The 15,701-nt window shown below is 40.9% G+C and overlaps 1 protein-coding gene across 1 annotated transcript; it reads left to right on the top strand.

Annotated features, from left to right (window-relative positions):
- Nucleotides 1–681: 681 nt before the first annotated feature.
- LOC125770300 (uncharacterized) lies at nucleotides 682–4,093 on the top strand. The gene is made up of 2 exons (XM_049439710.1): nucleotides 682–3,220; nucleotides 3,292–4,093. The coding sequence occupies exons 1-2, from the start codon at nucleotides 1,994–1,996 to the stop codon at nucleotides 3,403–3,405; spliced, it is 1,341 nt and encodes a 446-aa protein (XP_049295667.1). The 5' UTR covers nucleotides 682–1,993; the 3' UTR covers nucleotides 3,406–4,093.
- Nucleotides 4,094–15,701: the final 11,608 nt, after the last annotated feature.

The following is a 15,701-nucleotide window of genomic DNA, read 5'->3' as shown; positions in this document are numbered from 1 at the left end:
AGTCTCGAAAAATTGCGACCAATATGAGGACAACAGCGGTGGCGTAGCATTTCAGTATGGTGGAATTCCATGTGGACCCAGATCGTATGAGGGTTTTAGTCGAATAATAAAGGCCTTAATAACCGATGACGTACGGTAATTCATGCGAATCTCAAAATAGTATAATATATTTGATAAAAACCAAAACAGTTCTATACTCTTTGATAAACCTTATCGCTCCTTAAAACAATGTTAACAAAGGCACAACAAATTTCTTCTAGAAAAATCCCTCAGTATATTAATAGACACGAGTTCTATACAATGCTAAAGATTAATTCCATTTTCCACATACTTCACATTTTCAACAAAATTAGAGAAGCGTGCAACCACACACACAACATTACTGCATAAAATCCCGCCTAGTCCGTGCGCAGGATCGCTTGTTGGCAATGAAAGCAACATCTAATTATCGTTAAACATTTTTATTATAACTATTATTTCTCTGTCCAACCCCATAAAAGTTGTTGGAGAATAAAATTGCAACATCAAACAACGCTAATGTTACAATGGTTTCCTTAATTTCATTAACATTATTTTAGAATTTCGTCGTAACAAAGCCGCTTATGTAAAGCTAAAAAAAGTAATTTAAAGTTGCAACTGGTAACATAATTCCAATCCTGTATTATGTCCCATTTACACTCATCTCCCATTGCATAAGAGTTACTTTAATGTTCATTTAATTAATCCACCTTAAGCTCTCGTTTTAAAACGCATATTCAATTGTTTCAGCTTTGGTTTTATTTTCAATTCAATGGCACTGTAGAGAGATTTATTACCGGTATTAATTTAAAAAAAAAACAAAAATGGTCGAAACTTGGATTGCCTATTGAACAAAGACTCGTCCAATTATAGCACCAATTGTTAGGCAATAAATATGACATCTGAAAAAGTGGTTAGTAATGAAAAAGTGCTCTCAACGCTTAGCACAAAGCACAACCAATTGTCATAGCTAGTTTAATTTATGGCACAGATAATGATGCTAAAACCTATTTGAATAAATATTATCCCATTCATCGAGAAATGATCTTAGTCGTATGGCTTCAATTCAAAATTTGTTCAAAAAACAAAATGCACTCTCCATCCTCCTCCAAAGCTAGTTAGTTGTACTACAAAGCTAACCCTGCGGGGTTTGGACTTGAAAGGAGAAAATTTATTTCCCCTTTTCAATTACAACGATTGCATTGCGCCCGCTGTACGTTCCAAAAAGTTCTATTCAAGTGGAAAACTGTCCGCAAGTTAAAAACCACTCCTTACCAAAAACCGCAAGCAGAACTTTATTTACATTTCCTTCAAAAACGTATTTTTGCGTCATGGCAAAGGAACGTCTTTGAGGGTAGTTTCTCGCTAGTGGGATGATCCCACACCCGTCGATCCAACCCTGCTCCATTAGTGGTCGATTTTTAGCATTTCTTTCTACAGCCCGTTCATCAGACAACCATTGAGCGCAACCATGAGTTCGGTGGTGGATCAACAACCGAAATCAAATGCATCCACATTACGGAATGTTGAGTGCGGTCGGTATAGCCGAAGGAGACAACGGGGAGGGTGGTAAAATATTTCTTGCCTCATTGATAACCGAAAAACTTTCTCCTTTAGCACCGTCCGATTTTCTTGTGCTAGCAATCGATGAATTGGAACAGAGGAATAAAAAAAACCACTCCGAGCTAAAGGGCACGGAAAAACGAATTTCTGTAGCACTGGCCAATGTTGGGTAATCAGCACAAACCATCACAACGGGCAACAGAGCAATATACTTCGTTGGAGCGGTGAGGAAAGTTGAAAAACTTTCACACAAAATTGCACAATACACTTCCATTATTCCCGCTGCCGAGTGGCGCAAAACTTTGGCCCCTTTTGTTCGTTTCGTTCGTTCGATTTGTAAAACTGCTGCACGAGTCAATCGGAACCAACAGTTCGGTACGTGCCGTCACCACAACTACATCCCATCTTCATCATGTCGAAGTGGATTAATAAGCGAAAGGTGTCCATCATTAACCTTCAGGTACCGCCCAAATCGATCGCAACATTACCGACGGGAGGTGAGATCGAATTCGAGCAACTGTTCCATTTCGCGTTCAAGTGCTTTCGACTGTTTGCCCTAACGCCCGGTCAGATGGTGAAGCAAAGGGATCGGTACGTTGTGCGCAATACACGCTGGATGATGTTGATCGTGCTGCTGCTCGTGATCGGGGCTTGGTTTGCGCTGGTCGAAACATTCTTCATCAAAAGCCAGACGGCATTGATTACCGGAATTGCTAACCACATCCAGTTTATCATGAATACCGTCGCCTTAACGGCCGCTTGGATCGTTCCGCAGTTTAAACCGAACGAACTGAGCTCGATTCTGGACGGATTTCTAATAATCGATCGTGAGCTGAGCAATTACAACGTGCACGATGCGGATGGAAGCAAACGTGTGCCGTTTCTGTTGCGTTTCGGCGTGGTTCTAACGACTCTGTTTTCATTCGCGCTCTATGACGGGTATGTATCGTTCGTAAAGCTTTCCACGATTGAAGTGTGGTACTGGCTGTCCCATCAAGTACCGTTCATAATCTACGCACTGGCATTTCTGTATGCGTACGTTCTCATCTCCTGGCTGCATGCAAGGTTTCGCCGTCTAAATACGCTCGTGGAACAATACTATCGTCAGGGGCATATCTTTACGCCCAAACGTCAAACTATTATTAGCTTTGCGACCATGATTAAGCTAGACGAGGAAACGCCCGAAAACGAAGATATCCATCCTGCGGAACGTTGCGAAATGACCGACGACTTGCAGATACTCGCGATCGTATCGCGTACAATCGATCTTGGGCAGAAACTTGAATCCTACTTTGGACCACTATTTCTCACCGTTTACACAGCGCTCTTTTCGGTGACAACGATTCAAACGTACTACTGCTATCTACATCTGACCAAAGTCGATCAAGGTATGACGGTTGAATCGTTCATCCTTTCCGGTGGCATCATCCTGTTCAATGTAATCGCAATCGTTGCCCTGCCGTACATCTGCGAGCAGGTGGAAAGTGAGTCAAAGCTGCTGATGTCCTACCTTTCCAAACTATCGATGAAGCACGGTCAGGTTGCGCAACATTCCTCCATCTGGTTCCCGAATCTAATCTCAAGCGTTCGCTTTTCGGCATTCGGTTTCTTTACTATTAACTACAACATGCTATCGGGGGTAGGTATATGGATGCAGTCTCTGAATGGGGCTTCCGGGACTAATGTTGCATTTCTATATATTTCTCACAGCTCGTAGCCGGTATGGTGACGTATCTGATCATTTTCATCCAATTCAATTCCATGGTACCGAGCAATTTGAACGACATACACCAGACCCGCATGCATCAAATATCCGAGGATTGAAGAAATGTCTACGTCCAATATTATTGGAACACACAACCACCCAGTGCCTGCGTTTGTTCAACACTTTAGAAAATTTTAGAACAATTGACTCACTTTTCCATCACCACACCACACTAGCAATAAATCAATAGCGTTCTTTTGATATTTTCACACCGAGTAGCCGGTAGTATACCGGTTCCTATCTTCATTTGAACAACTTCTTTTATCTTGCGCTTTTATCGGAAATATCGAAAGAACCTTACAATGGTTGCATCCTTTGTGCTCTGATCGGTACGCAACCACACACCAGCCAGTTGGTACTGGAACCGATGGGATTTATCCCAACTCTTTGTTTCAGTGTCCTTTGATAGAACGAACTTGTTCGGAAAATACTGCTCCTTCAGAAAATTTTTCCCCAAAGCCTTAGTTGTTGTCTAGAGCGCGAAAGACTACTCACCATTTGCTGCTCCCCCAAAGTCTAGGACACAAAGGACGGACAATGCCGGGCTATCTTACGCCACCACACAACGAATTCTTTACCTGTGCTCGAATTAGAAAGAATACCCAAGAATGCTTTAAAAACTGCTCGAAGCACACTTGCGGAACACCTGCAAGCGTCACTCCGGTAGATGACACTTCCTGCGTCTTGTGTTTTGTCCGTTATTTTGCACCGCGAACCTATCTCAAAAACCTTACTTCAGCACGTGGACATCTTCAGAAAGGGGAAAAATGCATTGCAGTGAAGAATTTATCGGTTGTACCAGTTTCCGGGTACTCAGAACAACAGGAATACGTTGCTTTCTTTCTTTTCTTATTTCTGTTCCTTTATCATTCGAAGGCAATGAAGTGCGCACTCTCTGGGAATGTGAAGCCGGATACAAATTCTTATCCTATTGTGTGTGAGTTCACCATTGATACCACTCAATGTAAAGGGATGTCTTGGTGATAGTTCCATTCATTAGGTTTGGAACAAAAGGTAGGTAGTGTTGGTACACACATCACATAAGTATTAACTAATGGAGAAATATATCAACTTACGAATTATGTTTAAAGATCATGAAAAACTATAAAGAAATAAAAAAAAACATGTTTCTCACATCATATCATGTTGTGCGGTTGTCACAAATTTAGCTTTCTTCCTCACTATTTGATTTTTATTTGCAATAAAAATTTTAATTGTATGTATGTAGTTCATCTAGTAGTAAATCCATTTGTCTAAATTGCAGCAATCTTTTTGTCCACAAAAAATCCACATAAAGTTCATAGCGTAATGACAAAATCAGAGGCAACAACTGTCCAAAAATCCAATTTATATTGATTTTCCCTGTGGTCCGCCCCATGACCAATCGGTTTATAATTTACTTTACATAGAACATAAAAGACTACTTCTTCTTATATTGAGGAACGATATCCTGGCGAGGTTTGGCCTGTCATTTCTTCCTTGACTTGATTTGCTCGTAGCAGGATTGTCAGTCTTTGCTACCAATGAACGGTCCGGATGAGATTTGATAGCCTGGTCCTTTCGTTGAGAGACCGCCACCATTGCATTCTCAACCACAGGGTCTACGCAGTTATTTCAGATATTTCCCTAAATGGCCTGATGTCTTTACGACACTCAAGTGCTTGGGCCTTTCTTCGTCTGTTAGCAAGAGTCTCTAAGGCCAGAAGCAAATAACGTGATCGATATGGTGGTTGAGAGTCACGATCGATGGTAGTTGCCGAAATGTTTCTTTCTTCTTTCTTTGCCATAGAGGACTTCCGGACGCATCAGTGTGTGATATATCGTGCATTTCGTGTGTTGCTGGAGTCTTCTGTATCGCAGGAGTTTGTGGAGCTAGTATTAGGCACGATTTCCCTGAACAGTGCGCCTTCGGATTCCGCGGCTTATGTGGTTGTCCGAAGTTACGATCGTACCAAGGTAGCAGAACTCCTCTACCACCTTGAGATCGTCGCCGTCAACTGATACTCTGCTCCCGAGTCGGCCTCTATCACGGTCAGAGTCTCCGGCAAACAGGTACTTTGTCTTCGTCAATCTAATTCTGTCGGTCTCGCCTTTCAGTCGGGTGTACGCGTCGCACACTTCCGCAAATGTCCGTCCGATAATGTCGATGTCATCCGCGAAGCCGAGAAATTGGAGACAACTCTCTCCCCGGATGTCGAAGCTCGCGCTTCGCATGTCACCTTCCAGAGCGATATTAAACAGCAAACAGGAGAGTATGTCCCCTTGTCTCAGACCCCGGTGAGATTGGGACAGCATGTTCGATACTCTCACCTTGCACTGCACCCCATCCATAGTGACCTTCAACAGCCGTAACAGATTCCATGGAAATCCGTACTGCTGCATGGTGCTCCATAGTTCGGTTCGATCTATGGTATCGTAGGCCGCCTTAAAGCCAATGAAAAGGTGATGCGTAGCGATCTGAGGCTCTCGGCACTTCTGGAGGATCTTCCGTAGAGTGAAGATATGGCCGGTGGTCGATTTGCCAAAAACAAATCCACCTTAATAGCTTCTGACGAAATCTGAGGCAAGGGGCGCAAGTCTACAGAAGTGTATTCGGGACAGGATCTTGTAGGCAGCATTCAGGACTGTGATGGCTTTTTTCCAAAAGTCTGCGTATGGGCGTGAGACAATACTACCATATTCCAATATCGGTGTCTTAAAGGAATTCTTGTTATCATCATAAAGTATCACTTGAGGAAGGATTTGGTCGATGGGTTTAACCTAAAGTTTATAGGATCTTCATGCCAAGATATAATATTATTTCATTTTTACCAAAAATCATCAACCCCAGCCGAATAGGATTTCACCAATCAAAAATAAATTAATTTGAATCTAATTATTTATGTTATTACTACGGCTTTTGCCGTATTATGAAATTTGGAACTATATCATCAATGTTAATCTAACTATTTGAACCTAAACATGAAAAAAACTATGCATCTGAAATTCGCTATGTAAAAGAAATCTCTCTTGGATGACGGGTTGAACAGAACACAAAGGCACAGCCAACGGCCTTCCGCGATTCGGAGGTGAAAATATTTCCCAACCATTGTCGATTATATTATATTTAGTTATGGAATTACTAAAAAACCTTTTTTCACAAATAAAATGAATACGTTAATGCGTGTTACATTTTATTTCCAAGAATGGAACTTCAAATTACCTCATTTCAAAATTTTTCGTTCATTGCATCAACGACCAAATTAAGTCTATTTGTGTAACATTCTATAATCGTCAATGTCCAACTCATTCAGCCAGCTGAAGTGAACCCACTTCCATTAACCTGCTTAACAAGCGCAGTGGAACAGATTTCAATTAATTCAGGTTACTGCTTGCAATTATTATCCCCAATGGTATAAACCAGCACTCGGTGGAATAATTTTCGAATGCAATTTCGTGCTTCGAATGTAGCACAAAATCCCGCCAATCAACCGGGAAATCCAACATCTTAACGTTCCTTTCATTTCCAAATACAAGTGCAAAAAAAATCCAACAACTTTCCGTTGGTTTCGCTCTTTCCAGCGCGGTTCAAACCCACCGTAACGTGTTTCTGTTGAAACAAAATGAAAAATTTTATTATAAACAACAAACGGAAATATTTAAACTTTCACGTTCCGGTCGCCAGAAGCCCGCAAGCGAGCCCGCTAAACCCGATGGGCGGAAAATGGAAAGAAGGTGTGAAAAACCCCGTTCGAAAAACCGGTGCACCACTTCAACATTCTTTCGATGAGGTTTTCTCTCTCTTTCTCTCTCCCTTTTCATTTTTTTGCTGTTGCTCTTAGTGGCTTCCGTTTCGGATACCAGCCGACCAGCGCCGGCCTTCGATGGCAACTTTTTCTCATTAAAAACATTATTAAAGTTAGATCGTTTCCGTGCGCGATTTTTGTGTCTGTTTTGGTTTACTTTTTCCGTGGCTTTTTTGTTTTCCCATTACCTTCCACGCGTTTACTTTTGGTGGAAAAAGAGTGGCGGCTGCAAGAACCCAAGGGGCTAGGAGCTGAAAAGAAAAAACAAGGGGAAACCTCTTAAGCGTAAAGTGCAATCAGTTTAACTACATAACATGAAATATGAAATCAAACATGAACTGCAGGGAAATGTTTCTCGGTCTCGAAAACAAACGAAAATTTTCATTTTTTGAAGTGATCGCGCTTGAAAAATAATCTCATTAAAATTTTTGGAAGCGTTCGTTTGAAAAACATAGTTTTAATTTGTTACAAATTTCGCACCAAATGTGTAAAATCGGTTCATAGTTTTGATTTTTTTTAATGTTTCACGCTTTGTTGAATGCATTTTTCTCATGCTCCGCGAGTGTACCAATTTACTCTACGAAACAAATTTTTCAAGCTTTCAAAAGTGACCAACGCTATCAAGCATCTGTGTTGCTCGAGAGTCAAACGTTGGGCAACGTTTGTGCCAACATAATACACCCTCTCATGTAGATCTATCGCTTCGTACTATTTACAACAAAAAAAAACACACAACAACACCAACACTGCTGAAGTTGTGACGGGTGCGCTCAATGGTTCATTGCAAAATAAATGGACAGTTTTAATTGAAAAAAAAAATACCGTGAAACAGTGTCGAAGCAGAAACATTAAGAAGAATGAATGCAGAATGAATGCGCAACGTATAAGCCACTAGCTGCTGTAGCAAAGCATCAGCAAACTGCAATGAAAACCGCATCCTACGGGAAGCGATGACGGGAACGATAGCAACCCATTAAAAGCACATGGGGTTTATTGCTTTGCATTCTCGTCTATCCCGGGATGGGTGAGATTTTTATTTCCCTTCCATTAGTATTACTGTGTTTCTCTTTTCTTCTCAAGACATGACTTTACGTCCGGTTGCCTTTTTTTTCACCGTAGCAAATCCGGTGTAAAATCGTCAACCAATGTGAGATGGTAAGAAATAAAAACAAAGAGAACACCAAAGGAAGTCACCCATTGGAAGGTGAGCACGGTACAAAACACAAAAGGAAACAGCGGATAAGACTAATGAGCAATTAAAATTATCAATAGCACCACTCGATTATTTCAAACATGAACAATGGCCGTAAATTTTACCCCGCAGCGTAAAGTAAGAGAAAGTGCAACTCCAAAAAAAAAAGAAAATGTCCCCCACCCCAAAAGGAAAACAACATCCCGGAAGACTGATAAACGTTCAACATGTTTCCACTTCCGTTACCATCTGGTCCCGTGCGGAAGGCTCTTGTCAAAAGGATATAGGTGACATTCGCTGAAGTAATGACCCGGCGTCCAGCCCATTAACCTTCCCCACCCTGGATTGTCACAGATTTTCCCTCCGACCATTCCTCCCACCCCTACGGTGGACAAAAGAAGCAATTGCGCTCGGCCTTTTCCCATCGTTTTACGTAGCGATTGCAAGGAAAGATACAATTGTACAACCTTCCGCTTCCGGTTGGCATGGTGCGCGAATCATAAACCAACGGATCTTGATAATCGCCACATAAAGTACGGGCCGTAGGATAATCCATTGTTCGGACCCGGTCGCAACAAAACCCCGGATGCCCCGTTGATTAACTGCCCATTGTGAGCGAGTTCGGGAGCGAGCTTGAGATGGTAGCATTGGGCCGCGAACAGTTTCGTCAATTGACTCGAATAAATTTTAACAACTTGTATCGGTACCTCTTGGTTAGTACAAAGACGATGGATAATGTTGGATGATGTCTAGGTGCAAGGGCGAAATTGTTTCGAAACGTAGGAGATCGTTGAGAAGTCACATTTGGATGAATTTTAGGTGTTTCGAAATGCACTTTAGGTACTTTGGTTTTCTGAATGTTACTTTGGTTCTTTGAATTCTTGTTTTTGAGTTATTTAAGATTATTATACAATTTTTACTAATAATGACAAATTTTACATATTTTTCTTAGGTAAACTTTTACTTTTCGTTTATTTCAAAGTACAAGCACAAGTAAAGCACAAGCAAATAAAACATAACATACAAACAAGTACCGAATTCTCAAATTGCAAAAAATCAGTAAGAAATTCCCATTTTACATTATCCTGGTCACGGCGCCATAAGGTACGGGCGTATGTCAAACATGCCAACAATTTATGCCATCTTAAAACTACTTATGCAAAATGAAACAAATACAAAAAATGAAACATGGAAAAATTTAAGTAAAATAAACAAAATTGAGAATGTAAAATGTAAAATAAAACAAAAATAGTTAAATTATATAAAATGAATCTATTTAATGAATTACTATATAAACGTAATACTTCTTCTGCATAACAAGTAATTGATCACAAGATACGAATTATCTGTTATTAACAGAAAACAATTAAACTAGAAAATAGAAATATAAAATTGTCACATTGAAAAATTCGTTTTATTAGAAACGAAACGAATTGTATTATAAACGAAAAAAAGAATTTTTGAAAATAACTAAGACCTTAATGCTACAAATTTAATTCAATTTCAGCACAAAATATCATCTTTTTTCACAAAATACTAGGCAAAAGTAAACTTACGCCATATCTAAAGTGTATTTATTTTTCCTCCATGAGTAAGTACGACAAAAGAGTCCAGTAACATGCATTTATCCATAACAATCTTCATTTTGACGAATAAGCTTACCACAAAACGTTTATCAAACTTTCTACGCACCGTGCCAGTCTCATGTACGGGCAGTAAAATTTCCATAAAGTTATCCCTACGCACCAAACAGAATGCACTACTGCAAGCAGGAAAACCCATCCCCGATTGATATGTTGATAAACGGGCATCACATAAATAACTTCCCATCGGTCCCATTCCGGTTGATTCCGTGCGCCTGCAGTGGTGCTGTTAATTCAAATAGTCAAAAGATACTCATCCTGCTGACCGAGTACGTGGAACAAAATTGTTCAGTTAGTCCCGTTTCCAACCATCCCAATCACAGCTCATCCCGCCGGTACCATTTTTACACTAATAAACCCGATTTTAGCAGATCGCAATTTTTGGGGTCACTCCACATCTTTGTCGCTTTTTGTACGCTCCGTGGGTCATCTAATAAAGTCAACGGCACGCGGAGTTTAGTGTGATTGAAGTCATCGTCAGCGATCTCAGCTGGTCTGACAGCAGTGTGCACACGTCACACAAGCACACACGCCCACACTGATGAGGTCATTTTGGAAGAAGATTAAAATTTATGCCATTGCACGGTCATGAAATCGCGACAGTGGAAAATTGCATCGCCAAATTTATTGGACATTTTGTACCGGAAGGTTACGATCTGGTTGCGTGCAGGATGATAGGCACGTGACAAGAAACCATGGGAAAGGTAAAGCACACTATACGCACTAAACGTCCAAACATTCAAAATCAACTGCCCACCACCGTGACCTGGGAGGCTGGAAATTGTGATATTTGAACGACAAATTTTGCTCACTGTATAAACTGTACGATATCTTTGCATTCAATAACTGCAGCACTGCATTGTCCGTTTGTTTGTTTGTCCATTGTTGCACTTTTGCACCACATTTGTAAATCATATCGTCACACATAAGTTCGACTTTTGCGCTTCGTTTCAAAAGCCCTCTGTTAACACGTATCCCAATCAAATGAGCTTATGAATCACCTTTTTGTGCAAACATTTGCCAATCAACTTTTGCGGTACATCTCTAACGACAAAATGTACTCGGATGCTCGATTGGCACGGTACACCGGTTCCGGGTGTGTATTGCATCCATCAGACATTCAACAGAGGCCAATGAAATGACTCCCTACGGTTTGGTGAAGACAACCTCCGGATCGGGACCGATGTTTCGGTCAATTCGTTTCATTGCGAAACAAACCGTTCCCCCGGTCCGAGCAACACCAAATAATCAAATGGAAAAGTTATACCCCAGCCCCTTTGCTGTCCATCCCAACGTTATGTGCCGTCTTGAAGAAGGCACAAAATGAGAAGGCTAATACCATGGTTCGACACACGGAGAGGTAAAAGAAAACACAGCCCGATATCGTTTGCTTGTCCGTCGACACGTTGCACAAACCGGTACGATTGAGGGTTGAATGAGGCTCTGTTTACTTAACACCCCTTCAAGCACTAGCTAAACAGTGTCAGAGAGTTCTTGTTCCTGCCCAAAACTAGCACACGATACTCGTACACTAGTCTCGTTTTGCTTCTGCCCATTAGACAAGCTTGGCATTGCTTTTATTGCCCCTTGCTTCGTTTCCTTGGCCGAAGTTTCTAACGACGGTAAGATTCCTTATCCTTATCGTGTTCACACTTGGGCTAAGCTTGGTTCTTGCCACTCGAACCCTGTTTTGCCTGATGACTTCTATGAACTTGCCGCTCGAAAAACGAAATAATTAAATAAGATCACACTTCCTAATGACATCTTGTCCAAATGCTCGTCTCCAGGAACGGCACACGGCACTCTATCAAAATCTTTTGCTTGAACAAGTGTGTAACGATTGCAATGCTTCTGGGCCGTGTCTATTGCACGCAAATCATTCCTGCCTGCCTGCCGACATTGGATCCGATCCGTTTCTTTTCCGGGTTTGTTTGTGAACTTCAGTCTACGGTCTATTTACCCGTCCAATGTCCAGAAGTTAGATACATTATGCGTCTTCTACCAGAAACACCAAAGCTCCTAATAGCGGTCAAGTATTTACGATTCAAATAAGACCGATAGTAGGTATCGCCGACCCAGTCGCCGTGTGAGATGTTCGACAATGAGGATCTCTAGTGTTTCCTTTTAACCGGACAGCCAGGGTATTGTAATGTTGCCCATGTTCTCCTTGTGTTGGACATTAATGTTGATCGTTCTGACCCTGACTGTTCAGCCGTTACCGCTCATCGACTGCGAATGATTCGATTAATTTGACGAGTGTTTTGCACCTTCCAAACCGTGTGTGCGAATCGAAAGGTTGGGTAAATAAGTTCACTCGCAATACCCCCGGCCATCTTGTGGTAAACGATTCATTCTGAACCCTCTTGTATGGTGCCGTAGATTGAATGGAAAGCAGAAGGCTTAAGACGCACAGTAGCGAGAGGCGTGTGAAATGCTTTACGCCTCGTTAAGGATGGCTTCCGGGCAGCTTCGGGAAGCTGCAGTGTACGGTTCACGGCGAACCCACAGCGATTAGCAGGGTGTGCAAGTGGTCATTCGGATTCGACATCCGAGACACGACCACTTCACGGGTGTAATGTTCGAGCCGATTGAACGCTTCTGCACAATCTGTCTATTATCAGTGGATGAGTGAACTTGATGGATGTAATGTATCGATGTCCGACATTGTAAAGACTTACACGTGTGATATTCATTTCAAGTGTTTTCTGCTGGATTGAATAGTGTAGCGTATTAAGTCAAAGGTTAAGGTTTCATGGCAATTTAATTTTAACATTTGAAAGAACTTCTAAACATTAGATAAATGGGAATCATTAAGACACCAGAATTTTTTTTTTCTTTTGAGATTAAATTGCAAACGCTGTTCCTTTTCTGTCAGAAATATTTCAGTTACACCATTTAGAAAAAAAATTGAAATAGTTTAAAAATAAATTAACAATTTTTGATCCAATTATAAGTATCAATAGCATCAATTGGGGGCGGCCCGGTGGTGCATGTGACAAACGGCGCCAGTCCACACGGCCGGACCGGGTTCAAATCCCATCCGGTACGTCCCCCCGTAGCAAGGACTGACTATCCGGCTACGTGGTAAAATAAGTCTAGTAAGCCAGAAATGGCCGGCGTGACCTGTAAGGTCGTTAAGCCAAGAAGAAGAAGAAGCATCAATCATCACTTAATATCAGATATCGTGTATAGAACAAGTTTCCTTTCCCTAGTGCATTTTTATGTTCCTTCCCGATCTCTATCCCTTTCACTTGTCCTTGGTCTCCAAATGGTAACACTTTGAATGGTCAGAACGACTCTTTGCTGAGATATTTTAGGAGTTTAAATGCTGTTTCGATTTTGTTTGAAATTAAAATTTCGTTTTCTTTCTTTTGCTCTCATTTCCATTTCCGTTTTCCTCCTATTTAACCATGTCCTTTTATATAATTGTAGTTATATATGTTCTCCATTGAATTTTACTTTTTAATTTAATTTAATTAAATTGCTATTTTTTACTTTGTGTTTCTATTTCTTTAATATTACATACCTTTAATATTTTTTCTTTTTTTCTTTTGCTATTACTACGGGTTCTTTTCGACTTCATTGCTTTAAGTTATACCTTAGCTTATTTTAGTTAGTTTATTTGTTTTCGTAAGTCCGTTCTGTATTTAGTAACCTAAAAACAAAGAATATAAATTCAGTTAAAAAATACAAAAAAAATTAAAAAATGGTAGAATCAATAAATTGAATACCGTTCTGCACATGGAAAAACGAAATCATAGCTTAACAATGAATCCTATCTGCTCATAAATCTTGATCGCAAATAACACTTTCAATAGGCTTTAGCTCTTTAGCTTATAGTCAGAGCTAGTCAGAGTCGCAAATATCAGCATCCCTAAAACACAAGCCACATGTAACGGATCAATGCGAATCGTTAGACTGTTCATCCACACAATAAACTTTCCAATCAAAACCCTTCCAGGAAGATAGACGATGGAACAAGAACACTCCCTGCAAAACAACGCAAGGTTAAGTGCATTCGTCGCTAATTTCGATACACCATTCCTGGCATCAAGAGGTATGGTGAATTGAAAGCGAATGTAAACGACATGCTTTTGCCGCGAACCGTTGTAACGATTCGTTCGTACGTGGTTCGGTGCCAATTGTCTGCCTATGGGAGCGTGTGAATGCGTTCGCATACACGAACACACTTCGACGCGTTCGGCTGGGACGTGACATTAACACTTGCCTGGTGATGAAATCGCGACCTGCTGCCATACTCCTTCCTGATGGCGCTGATTTTAAGGGCACCATCCGTATTCCACATATTCATCCCAGCAGCAGGAAAAGAAGTCGGAGATGGAAAGTGGCGCATGTTTACGAAAACGAGATGATAGTTCTGGGCCCATTTGCGAAACCGAACCGACAATAAAGATATCACACCCGACCGCAACAGACGTGTCGTGTTACCCGCACACCGAAAGGCACATCTCGCCTTTCTTGCGAAACGGTTGCGGAAAATGGGTTGGGAAATTATCGTCACCAGAACCAGCCCAGTTTTCCATTCGTAACCGCTTCAATCAGCTCACTCCATCACGCTTCCACCGGTGCCTTTGATTGGCCCGGAATCGACAAATGTGCGCGACACCGAAACTCGACACACTTTTGCACCAGCGAACGGATCTGGCTTGATGGCTTTTACCTCATGCCAGCATCATTATCATCAAAACCACCGACTGAAATGTATCAGTGAATATTATGCCAATTATCAGCAAAACTCCCATCTCCCTACACCACAGTGGAAGTATTTCTCTTTGACATTATGTTTCCATTGCTTCGTTTCCTTCTTTGGTTGTCTTGTTCGTTGGCGTTGAGGCATATGATTTTCCAAGCAACATTGACGTTCGCTGTGTCTTCTTGCACGCGTACGATCTACGACTTTGGGACCGGAAGGGTATATTTAAATTGTAAATGAACTGTATGCTAACTAAACCAGCATTCCGATGGAAGAACAACGCTCGCTTTTACCAAAATAGCATCATCATCAGCGGCTGACTACAAATCGAGTCATTTGTTCGGGAAATTTTAATTTAATAGAACGCGCAACTATCTATCCTGGTGGTTACAGGCGATCAATAAGTCAACCGACAAATGAACAAACAACGCAAAAGCTGATGTTAATTTTATTGGCTCTAGCGGGGACGAAACTTATTTTTGGACGAATATTTTACGGTTTGCATGTAACAAGTATTGTGCTTTACGTTCCGCACGAAAACTTATCATTTTTTTACCTATTTTTAACTAGAACTTTTGTTTCAAAGCAAGCCGGTTTAATTTATAAATATATCTTATTGTTCTCACCTTAAAAAAGCATTTCCCTATAGATGCTCACTTTTACAGGAAATAGATTTTAGGCGGCTAAGGAGAGATTTATTAGCAAATAGGACGGGGTTTAGGTTTTTTTAAGTTTGCTTATCGTAAATAAATTTATAATTTAATTGCTTAAATCTCCTAGTTGATATTCAAAACGTGAACAAATTGATATTTAGCTAAACGGGAAAACTTACGTGAATGGTTATATGTGGAATTGCAGATACTCAGCGGTTAGTTCAGATATATTTATGGTTTAACGACCTTTAAGATTATGCCGACCTTTTCTGGATTACTAGACTTATTTTTACAACGTTGCCAATTAGTCTGTCGTTGCTACGGGGTGATGGTCGTAATAGGATTTGATGCTTCAATTGAACTATTTG

Source organism: Anopheles funestus, chromosome 3RL (assembly GCF_943734845.2).
Source record: "Anopheles funestus chromosome 3RL, idAnoFuneDA-416_04, whole genome shotgun sequence".
NCBI lineage: Eukaryota > Metazoa > Arthropoda > Insecta > Diptera > Culicidae > Anopheles > Anopheles funestus.
This window is presented reverse-complemented; position numbering and strand designations above follow the sequence as displayed.

Coding starts and splice junctions, on each gene's coding strand:
- LOC125770300 (XM_049439710.1), top strand. CDS start 1,994: ATGTCGAAGTGGATTAATAAGCGAAAGGTGTCCATCATTAACCTTCAG. Junction 3,221..3,291: donor ACTACAACATGCTATCGGGG/GTAGGTATATGG, acceptor TATTTCTCACAG/CTCGTAGCCGGTATGGTGAC.